Here is a 12,167-nt window from a genome sequence, read left to right on the forward strand (position 1 = left end):
CGGCAAAATGTGGTGATGTTTCTACGGGACGCTGGTCCCCTGACCACAGAGGTGCCTGTAGAAAAGTACCCAAACAGGCTACTTTTTTAAATAAGATCAATGGTGCCTTCTCCTGCAAATCTTCTAATGTGGTTTACCTTATTATGTGTGCAAAGTGTCCAACAGCCCTCTACGTGGGTGAAACAGGCCAGCCATTGCATAAAAGGTTTAATTCACACAGATTCAACATCAACAAGAGAGCAGAGACACCAGTGGGAGAACATTTTTGCCAAAATGGACAGAGACATCAGACTGACTGTATTGATGGGACTGTTCAAAACTCAGAGGGATAGAAAAATATGGGAGGTTAAATTAATACTTAAATTTAACTCTTTAAATGCTGGCCTCAACCGGGATAGGGAATTTGTATCTCATTATCACTTTGTAGATTAACAAACCAGACATGCACACAACCTGACCCCATTAGAGTTGTGAATACCTCCTGACACCTCCTTTTATGACTCCAATCCACCTCTGATTTTAACACTATTGACTGATCAAAGAACCTTGCCTTGTTATATAACATGCCTGATGAAGGGACCTGAGAGGTCTGGAAAGCTTGCAATCTATATTTACTCAGTTAGCCAATAAAGGTATCATTCAAACTCCACTTGTCTCCTTAAATAGCTTTAGCACACAAGATCAGGCATCACAGGAACGCATGAAGGTTGCAAGGTGCATAGGCCCATCCTGTACCGATTCATATTTGAAGCAATGAGCACTAAACGCTGTTTAATGCATTTCGGTTTTCAGAAGGTGTCGGTGGCTAGCAGTTACCCCTTGGAGCCACTAATGGGAGCTTTAAATATAGGAGCTTCATGCTGAATACAGAAACTGTCCTAGAACCCTAACAGGAATACACTATGCCAAGAATTTTGCTTTGTCGTTAACAGTCCAATAAAATTCAAAAGGTATTTATTTTAAAGCAGAATGTCAATTTGAAGTTGATATAATCATAATCATTAACCTTTTGTTAATGTGCTTGTATGTTATATTTATGAAAAATAATGTACAATATCGGATTATATATTTTTTAAATCTATTTTTCTCCTCTATCGCTTGTCCTGAGTTATAGAACGTGGTAACACTTGATTCAATTCATTGTAAATAAACACGCATAGACTTTTCCTTTCTTTCTACATTTACTGGCCAATCCTTCTCTAATAGCTTTCAAGTTAACAACACAGGTACAATGTTAATTGTAATTTGGAATGAGGTGAGAACATATTAACAGCAGAACACTGTAAAGTATTAAAACTAATCCGTGCCACATAGATGAGAGAATAAAAACTGTGGGAAATATACATATTGAGAGAGAATAATCTTAAATTGGATTAACGCTGTGGTTTTGGGTGAATGCAAGCATCAAGATCATGGGCTAAGAAAGCAAATGTAAAATTTTTAAAAAAACACTAGCCAAGTACAGGTTTGGTAACTAGCTGGCCAGCGGTTTCTACCTGCAGTAAAATTATATTTGTAAAAGCTATAAAGTATTTCAAGCATCCAAAAGGAGATGACTCATAAATCATTTAAATCTAAATAAAGCGGCAGTTAATTGTAATAAATGGGCGCCACAGGAATTGCCAAATTAAGCATATACATATGGATTCAAAATTCATCTGTGCTGTTAAGCGGGAGTTAAAGAGGATTGATTGTATCCATCAGCTCTGATGTATTAAGCAGCAGCACAGTTTCAATATACAATATGTTTGTAAACAACTTGGAAAACTTCCAGAGGTCTGTTTTAAAAGGATTACTATAAAATCATTACGACAGACAATGCGTATTCTAATTCTGTGTTCACTCTCCAAAAGCATTATTTTGGGGAAAAATAATTTTAAAAATTACCTGTATGAAATCTCTATCTGTTTTCTCCTTCCACTCGTCACCAAACACCGCAGAAAAAGATCCTAGAGCTAACAAAAGGTAAAAAAACAAAAGTTTTTTTTAGAAGCATTCAGTGGTACAAGGATTACAATTAACATTTTTAGCTTGTTTTATATTCTATGTAAAAACCAAAAAAAAAGAAATAAAAGAAATAAAAATATTGGGTAACATTAGTATAACATGAACAGAAATGTGCGCGAGAATTCTGAAACGATTTGCTATATTTCATACAGACATGAAGGCAGGATGAGCAAAGACATTTTGTTGCCCACAGGTCCTTTAGGCAGAAAGCCTGTATATCTTTAAAAGCAAAAGTAAATAAAACCTCAAACTTTTGTATGCGACAACTCCAAAAAAAAAAAACCCTCAAAATATATTTACGTTTCAATTTCAGAAGCATCTCTATGCCAAGGATGTTCACCGGTCCTTGACATTTACAGGCAGATATTAGAAGGTGCACATGACATTTTCCTTTAGTTTTTTGCCACATTCGTTTTTGGGCAACAAATGTTGTTTCCCAGCCATTCCCCTTGCACAAAGTTCAGGGTAGAGCCCTGCGGGGGACTGCTTTTCTAATCCTGCTCCCGCTGATTTTTTGTCCGATCCTGCCTGCTCACGCAATGTGTGTGCCTAATCTTGCCCAATCCCGCCCACTCCCGCCACATATGTGGTCAATCCCACCCGCTCCCGCCACATGTGACCAATCCGCCTGCTCCCGCCACATATGTGGTCAATCCCGCCCGCTCCCGCCACATATGTGGTCAATCCCGCCCGCTCCCGCCACATATGTGGTCAATCCCGCCCGCTCCCGCCACATGTGGTCAATCCCGCCCGCTCCCGCCACATACGTGGTCAATCCCGCCTACCTCCTTACCTGAACTGCAGATTTCCAGCCCAGTCCCACAAGGCTGCCTTCGTGTTACTCACTCACAGTGTCTCTTCTCTTGTTCTGCCCAGGAACCCAGCGGAGTCACGGGAAGTGACGTCAAATCACGTGACTCTGCTGTGTTCCTGGGCAGAGCAAGAGAAGGGACACTGTGAGGGAGCAGCTTCTGATACACACATCCAGTAGCATGTTACAGGACTCAATTTCTCCATGCATTGATTCATTGATCCCTCAGAGTAAAGAAGGGGATATGGCAGCAGCTGCGGTAGTAGCAGGGCAATGGAAGTAGGTAGACACTGGCACGTATCCAGCCACATCGGACACTTAAGTGTAAGGGAGGAAATTTAGTGGAATTAGCCGAGGCAGAATAGGGCACAGAGAAGGCACTGGCAGACCTACTGAATCCCCATATTAAAAAAAGAACTCATCCACCAGAGTAAAACAGGCCAAGCACTGGCAGGCAGTCACATCCAGCCCCAAGGAAAAACCCCCTCCATATTACAAAAAATAAACAGAAAACAACACAGGCACTGGCACACGCAGCCTCTTGGGGTAGGACTGAATTTCACATATATTTACATGTGGCAACAAATTGATTACATTTATCCATATATATACTATATACACAAAACATCGTGACCGTTCCAGAAAACGGTCACAACCGCCACTGCCAGTGATTTTGACACTCGCAAGATGGCGGTGTCCTTTAAAAAAAATAACAGAGTTGGAAATGTTCGCTAGAGGGTCTCCAGGGCCTCTTGAGAACTCTGGCTCTACTATGTGATTAGTAAAAAAAATATTGCATCAGATGAACCATCCAGTTCCAGCAAAATGTAAAAGGACAAAAGTCCTAAAAGAATAAAATAAAGTAAAAAATAAAGTTTATTATGAGCAGGTTCTAAAATTAACGCTGTATCTTCCCAAAAATCTTCACATGGAAAGATTTAACGTAAAAGCATAAGCATTTCAAATACCGGAGTGGCCCGGCTCATATATAGGGCATTGGCACAGACTTCTCAACCCCAGAGTTCTCAACCCCATGATATGCCTTTTAACCCCCTATATGTCAGAGTGGCATATAGGGGTATAAGGCATATCATGGGGCAGAGGGGCATATAGGGGGTTAAAAGGCATATCATGGGGCACAGTGGCATTTAGGAGGGTATAAGGCATTTCTGGAGGCAGAGTGGCATATAGAGGGTTAAAAGGCACAATCATAGGGCAGAGTGACAAATAGGGGGGGTATAAGGCATTATATCTGGGGCAGATGTGCATAACGGGGGGGGGCAGGTTGGCAAATAAAAAAATATATATTTTTCTCAATCATAGCTTTTATTAAATATGAAAAAATAGTTTACATGAATTAATATTTACTAGTAAATATTTTTTTCCTAAAGGGTCGTCTTATATTCCGGCTTTTTGTTTTTTCCTAAATTAATATTTTGATTTTGGGGGGTCGTCTTATAATCAGGGTCGTCTTATAATCGAGCAAATACAGTAGGTATATTGTTGAACATGTGCAAGTTTTTTGTAAAACTATACTCACTGTCATCAAACACCCCAGCATTAGCCAGCAGCAAAGTGATTATCTTGGGGTCCTTCTCGAGCTGCATTACATGCTTGCTTTCATTGGACAGAAGTGTGCACACATTAATTGCAAAGTCCACTTCATTCGGGAGTCCAGATAAAAGTGAAAGCACCAGTTTGTTGTAATCATTTGGTGTGTTGAAGTCCATAGTAAGCCCGTAACTTTGTCGTAGATAATCTGTAATTGAAGAAAAGAAAAAAAAAAAAAAAAAAGACGACTCATAAATGATCACAATTGTCACCAAATTTTACATGTGAGCGCAGTCAGGGTCAAACAGCTCTGTACACATTTTCTTTTGGCAAATTAAATAAGCAGCAGTAGAAGCATATATGTGACTACATGGAACAGTGTGAACAGAAATAGTCCAAATTCTGCACTGTCCATTTCCGAATACCTAATATATGCCCACTAAAATAGATTACCCCTAAAAGTAACCCTTGCTTTTCCCATACCTAAGCAAGAACAAGAAAAAAAACCTAGCATCTGTAACCTCAGATGTCACTCCAGGTCTATTTCCCCAGCTAAAGATTGAACTATCACCGAGTCTGGTTGGTGGTTAGTTACAAATGGCTTGTGTGGAGTACCACATGCTGCATTCAAATACACATTTCACTTTGTTTCACGTTGTCCTGCTGTAGGTCAAGAAATGTATCCCTTGTGACAAAACAAAAGTCTGGACCCATCATTCTGTGTGGTTGTTTCAAGTCAGTCCATGCAGAACGATACAATGTAGTTCTACAAAAAAGCATTAAAAAAACATTTCTGCATAGCTCTGTTGTTACCTGGTACAATGTGCTGCTGATAGTTGTAGGAACATGGTATTGCACCCGCTGGTTGCTGCGGTTTGGGGTTTCCAGGTTGGACTTCGTCATCATCCTCTCCAAAATGATGCACTTTCTCATATTTCTCCAAATAACTAGATACGGACAAAAAACCCCACAAATTTACTAAAATTGTTCAAAAATGAGTTTTCATACTCTCTTTTAGGAACATAATACAGGCTATAGTTGGGATGGAATCTACAAACCATCATGTGTTTGAAAGTTACCAAACCATTTTTAGCTCCATAATGAATGTGTTTTCATCTTACATCGTAAATGCTATTTACATAGGCTTTTCCTCCACAAAAGTCAAATTGTGTGCTTTTAAAAATTCTTGCATTAAAAACCATGTATTAAAGGTTGGTTAGGGTAATACTATATAATGTGTATATCACGCACACATTCAAATTCAATTCCATTCCATTATAAATTGGAAAATACACTTAAGATTGTAGAGTATAACTCTCCTAGCAAGGAATTAGTTGCTGTAGCACATGTTTGTTTTGGTAGTGTTAAAGCTATGATACGCAAGTGAACGATAAGTAAAGAATTCATCTATGTCATGCATATCTCCGATGAAAGAGGTCATCTGCTGCCAAGTTACTTTTTGGAAAGGAACCGCTAGAGATTCCTCAATTATGTTCCCAAATAGCAACAGAGCAAGACCAAGTTCGGTTGCAATCACTAGTGACATCAGTCAAGATTTCTTAGGATTACGTCTGATTAATACTTCCCTTGAGACACTAGGCACCAATAATCAGACGAGACCGTCATTCACTCACTGATGACTCAGCCACCCAGAAATTATGCGTTTGGTTAACGCTACAGAATAATTAAGAATGCAGCCAAATAGCTGTTAACTCTCATTCAATTTTGCTTTTGTCCACAAGAAAAATCACTCACTAAAAAAAAAACAAAAAAAAACCATCCAACAACACAGAAGCCCAAATGCGACAGACCTGACACCAAAGACGCAAAAACATATTTAGAAGAAAATAACATAATATAACAATTATATTATGTTTATTAAAAATCTTTATTTCAAGAAATAGAAAGTACCAAAACCCTCTATGCACTTATTGGGCTTTATTCTCTAAACAGTGGTGGTAAAAGGAAGATTTTTACGTATATCATTAACCACGACTTGCGAAGGGCTAAATCTTAAATTTCCCAAGTAAAAAGTGCCAAAGCGGCCTTGTGTAACATAGATGATTTAGGAAGATAAAATATTTCCTCTCCCAGCAACTCGTTCTTCAATAGATAAACCTCATAATGCTGGAATTTTGCTGCCAACGTATTTATCATAGAATTCAAACAGTATGTAATTTCTTGATATTTCTGTTACTTGGGGACTCGTTTGTTCTGTGAGAGAAAAAGTATTGAATGCTATAATGACATCAGTCTCCTTTAAGCTTTGTTCACAGATAATGAAGCACCAAGCAAGAATATACTATATTAGGTGTAACCCAGAGACTATAAGTAGGATGTTATTGTGAGTTTCTAAACAAGTAGGCTTTGATACATAAAAACTGTCATATTTATTTGAACACGAGCTAATTTAGGAGTTTAGAATGTCTGCCACAGAAACCACAGAGTACAACTGGACACACGACCTTGGAGAGCTTTCACACTTCAGTACGAAGTTAATGCATTTTGTAGAATAAATCAGGACACGGTGTAATAGGTCATGTGTTGTTGTGTGTATATATATTATATTATATGTGTTATATCTGCAGTAGTGGCAGCAGTGGCGTGTGATGCTTGACTGTGGAAAGATACGGTTAGAAAGCAGGAAATCCTGTGTTTTTATGCACGCTGTGCAGGGGCTGCCAGACTGCAGATGCTGGATGGTATCAGTTAAGCCCAGCAGAGGGAACAAAACCACGGGGCAAAATAAAGAAAGAAATATGAAACACACAAAACAGAAAACAAAGGAACGGGAGGTGCCCCACTAAGTGAACTTTTCACTTTCTAAAAAGAGAGTGTAATATACGCATATTTATACGCGATTAAAACGTATCTGGTGATTTATATTTGGGGGGGCGGCAAGATTCTAGCAACATTTAAAATACTTTATTTGCACAAAGACAGCAATTTATTCCAGGTCAGGACTGAGCTTCATGCATCTGTTACAAGACTAGAGCGATTTCAGCAACCCGTGCCAGGTCTTTGTTTTACAATAACATCTGTCTCTGCCATTTAGTTCACAAACACATTCTTATATTTATAGTAAAACGTAAAAAACAAAAAAACCTGATAATTTATGGATAAATAGAGCCTATGAAGAAAAAAACATTTTAATGCTCCGATTTTAGTAAGTGGACGCCTAAGATTCTCATGTAATCTGTTGGTATTTGCAGGATAAAGGTTCCATGGACAAGGTCCTAAAGTTCAAACGATGGGCCGGGCGAAAGATCAATGAAACAAAATGTAACTTATTCTGCAAATTTACCCAAAGACGGCCAGTAATACGGGGCAGCGGGTGGCAGTGTATACCTCTATAAACACATGCCCATCAACAACTTCTGAGCACACTGGGGTGCCAACAAATCTAATCACCAAAAAATAATCTGACAGCAAATGAAGCCTTTCATTGTCACAACTTTTAGTAACATACATTGTTGCAAGTGGTTTTTAAATGCGTCCATCTGGGTAACGGATTTGGAGACTATACAGTCCTGTATAGTCCACAGCACCTTAGGGAGGCCAAGACTTGTGGCAAGGCTAACATATAAATATGTTTCCCGTCTTAGAAATCCCTCGCTTCTCAGGTACAGCTGTGTTCTTATATATGCCACACAAACCCACCCCGACCAGCTGCAATGTGGCAAACAAACTGCTTTTAAATATCCTGCAGCTTTTGATTTAATATATACACCCAAATATCACCTTATAAGATGTAAATGAGGTCTGGTTTGGCAGAAAAACTTAATTAGTGTGCTAAACCAGGGCATATCATATGTACATATACCGTATTTGCTCAATTATAAGACAGTTTCTTTCAGAGCAAATGCAGATCCAGATCCCCCGCAGCGCTGCAGGGGACCTGGATCCTCCTGTCTGGTAACCTCAGCTGCTGCAGCTGGCACTTCCACCGGGGCTTCTATCACCGAGCACCGGCGAAACTGCCGGCAGCAGCGGAGATTGTCTACGTGTGCCGGGATAGCCCACCCACTGCCGGAGAAGCAGAGCCGGTTGAGGAAATCATTGATCTCTCTGTGACAGACGACCCTCCAGAAGAAAGAGCGGCCTGCCCATGGGACCCCGGCGGCACTGTGCCATCCCAAAGTCATCGGCGGATCTGGCAGACTTACCTCTTTAATTTTATGGAGGAGGCGGGGTCTAGCGGGGTGACACAGCGTCATTGCGTAATCCCGTGGGATTGCCACTCTGTCCCATGATATGTCTTGTAACCCCCTATATGCCACAGTGGCATACAGAGGTATAAGGCATTTCTGGAGGCAGAGTGGCATATAGGGGGTTAAAAGGCATATCATGGGGCAGAGTGGCATATAGGAGGGTAAACAGTATATCAGGGAGGCAGAGTGGCAAGCCTGGGGGCAGATGTGCATAACTGGGGGCAGGTTGGCAAATAAAAAGAAAACAAAAATATTTTTCTCAATCATATCTTTTTATTAAATAATAATTAATATTTACTAGTAAAACTTTTTTCCTATAGGGTCATCTTATATTTCAGGCTTTTTCTTTTTTTCCCTAAATTATCAGATTGGGGGGGGTCATCTTATAATCAAGCAAATACAGCACTAGAAACAGTGACTATTTTCCAGACCAGAAATCTACTACACACACTTGCTACATGAATTCATTTTATAGTGTTAATGACACCAACAAAAATGATACTCAATGGAAATCAAGGCGAGAAAGGGGGGTGGGATAGCACATACCTCAACTCATGATAAATCAACTTAATAAGTAAATAAAAACAAGTTTGAGCAATAAAGGGGAAAACCACTTAATTTTGTGGAGATTTGGGTAAAAGCGGCTTTGGGTAGAAGGCCTTTTAAAACTAATTTGTATATATATATATATATATATATATATATATATATATATATATATATATATATATATATATATATATATATATATATATATACATACATACATACATATACACACACACACTATATATATTGTATATTAATGTTTTTGAATAAAATTACCTTACAATAGTGTGCTGGACCTGCCTTCCTTTTTTTACTATATTATTAATAGCTACAACAGCAGACTGACAATACTGGAAAACATTGGCACGATTCCCTGCTTCAATGGATAACTGCTGCAGGTTGGTTGTTTGAACGTATTATATATCACTTTACTTTGGAGAAATACAACAGACAACATTCATAGCGGGTTTAACACACATATATTATGTACAGGTTCTATGATATAAGACAAAATGATTGCGGTCACTACAAAGCACAATATGTGCTCCACAACGTTTAAAGAAAGCGGTAAATCTGGAAGGCGATACACTCGGGGGGGGGGGGAATCATCCCTTCCCCTGAATTCAAGTGACTTCACTGGAGAGAGACAAAGGTGTAACGTAGGTGCAAAATTATACACCTGGGTGGTAAAGGATCAGGAGTGACGTCCATGCATCTTTCTGATAACAAGGAGACAGAGGAGCAACAAAAGACCCAGAAACATATACTTCTCTGCTATGTATAAACAGCTCACGCGAATATTATTGTATACACACTACGTGCATAATACACAATATAAAGAAACCACAAGACTTACAGCTGCCTGAATGGGTGGCTTCATCAACCAAGCCTGTTGTATGCTGTTGAAATATCCAACTAGAATCCATAATCTGAAGTACTGTATATACCATCAGCAAAGATTTTGCGAGTTGAATGCTTATGCTGACTCTATAAATTGCGTAGCACACGAAAGCAGTCATTAATCCAACTATGTAGAACTTGGCAGCAAGGTATAATGTAATACCAATATAAAACAGTGATGACTACCTGGATTTTGTCCAGCCACTGTTAACTCCTCAACTATTCTGTTCTTCACAAAGTGAACTTTTCTTTTACCGTTTCCACATTTATTTGGGCGGTTTATATTTAGGCATGTTTTTAAAAAAATGTAAATATTGGTTCCCTCTAGCCTTCTCCGTGCCAGCAGAATATGTCTAGGTGAATTGTTCTAGAAAATGCCTATTCCTTTAATTTGATGACACTTTAGGAGGTTATTCGGGATGCAGATTAAACGACAAATTATTTCGCATTATGGATCGCCAATTAAATGTGAGATTGTAGAAACTATAAATGTCCCTTTAATCCAGATTTATTAATGCCTTCAATTGGAGAAGCCCAAAGATAGAAAACAAAACTTCTAGCTGAACGGGTTGTTGAGTACGTTTTGAGCACAATGATATGACTTCATACGATTAGCTAGCTTGCCAAATTAATCTATAATCAAAACAAAAACTTGCTGGTTGCCTGGCCATGAAAGAGCGGTTACCTGAGCCAAGGCATATAGTTGGAAATCATTATACAGTGTCTGGACGTACCAAGTTTAAGACTCCAAATCTTCACATATCCACTGGCAGCACTTCAGAGGCCAATCAGCTATTCTACTCTTTCATTTGGTGTTTAAACACATAGCTTTCAGTTTAAAGTTGCTGAATAGGACTTAAATATAAAAATAAATAACAAAATAGAACATTTGTCATGCTACCCAAATTTTCTGGACACAAATAAAGGCCTATTGTTGTAAACATGCAATTATACCAGTTTAAACCCATTAAACAAGTGACACATCGGAACCAAATGGCCTATCACATTAATCCAATCTCATGTCATACCACTATATTCCATCCACTGTCATTCAGCTGTAATTCCTCACTGCTGAATATCAGATTTCATACACACAATGCATTTAGCATGTGTATTTTCCTCAAATCCTCAGTTTGTCCACTCCAGGTGCCTGCCGCCATGGAGCCGCAGTCACAACCAGGGTCGACAAGGTGTCCATCATCCGGACAGTTGACACCAGCAGTGGACAGAACTATCAGCCACTGGAGGAGCAGAGACAGTTGGGAGATCATGGATCTAGTTCTACATGGCTCAAAATTGAGAGAGTGCAAGGTTTGTTCCTAGAGACCTGTGTCAGTGCTCTCTGTGTGCGCCACCTATTGAAGCTGAGCACCAGGATATGATGTCATATCTAGACACTCTCTGCTGAAGCTGCACGGGGGAGCACTGAAACTGAAGAGAGATAGGAAAGTATGTATGAAAGAGCAAGTGTATGCTAGGATGTTTATATGTATGGGCAAGCATGAATGTGTGTGAGCATGTGTATGGGCAAGAGTGTATGCTTGGCGGTCTATCCATTACCACTTTTGTTTTCGCCCTAAAGGGAATAGAATGATTCATTTTAACCCATTTTAAACCTGGAGGAGTTATTTAGTACTGTTTTAAATTGAAAGATAGATAGTGTCCTTCACTGAATCCAGTAACTTAAAAAAGTAACTTAAAAAGGCTGCCACGGACCATGTCCGTGCCTATGCCTGGTCATGATGGATTAAAAGAAATGCCGCCTAGAAGATTCTATACTGCAAGGTTTCTAACGCTGGGGGAGTCACGTCACACTACGCTGTAAGTTACTAAAATAATTTGTTCCATACAGGGGTGCTAAAAACGATCAGCCCTGGGCGTCTGATGCACTAGGTTTGTTACTGTTTACATGTGCTTATTGCTATGCTTGAAAACCTAAATGCCCGAGACTTTGGGGTCTATAAGTCCCATTTTGAAAACTATATTTCCATGCTTGCCAGAAACACTAACTAGGGAGTAAACTGTTAATCAGGGACAATGTTTGCATGGCTCTTGATTAATTCTGAAATAACAGTCACAAATCCTTGAAAAACTGTTTCAAGGGAAGTCTTCCACATGTCGAAGAAAACGTGAATTAT

The 12,167-nt window shown here is 39.3% G+C and overlaps 1 protein-coding gene across 2 annotated transcripts in view; it reads right to left on the bottom strand.

Moving 5' to 3' along the window:
• The window catches only part of ARID2 (AT-rich interaction domain 2), a 36,368-nt gene that overhangs the window by 15,203 nt on the left and 8,998 nt on the right, over nucleotides 1–12,167 (bottom strand). For both annotated transcript variants that reach the window (XM_053462298.1, XM_053462297.1), the window contains exons 4-6: nucleotides 5,183–5,316; nucleotides 4,359–4,577; nucleotides 1,888–1,955 (exon numbers count right to left, since the gene is read on the bottom strand). In XM_053462298.1, coding sequence (XP_053318273.1) covers nucleotides 1,888–1,955; nucleotides 4,359–4,577; nucleotides 5,183–5,316 — 421 coding nt within the window. The remainder of the gene's footprint in view (nucleotides 1–1,887; nucleotides 1,956–4,358; nucleotides 4,578–5,182; nucleotides 5,317–12,167) is intronic.

The sequence above is a fragment of the Spea bombifrons genome, chromosome 4, assembly GCF_027358695.1.
Source record: "Spea bombifrons isolate aSpeBom1 chromosome 4, aSpeBom1.2.pri, whole genome shotgun sequence".
Taxonomy (NCBI): domain Eukaryota; kingdom Metazoa; phylum Chordata; class Amphibia; order Anura; family Pelobatidae; genus Spea; species Spea bombifrons.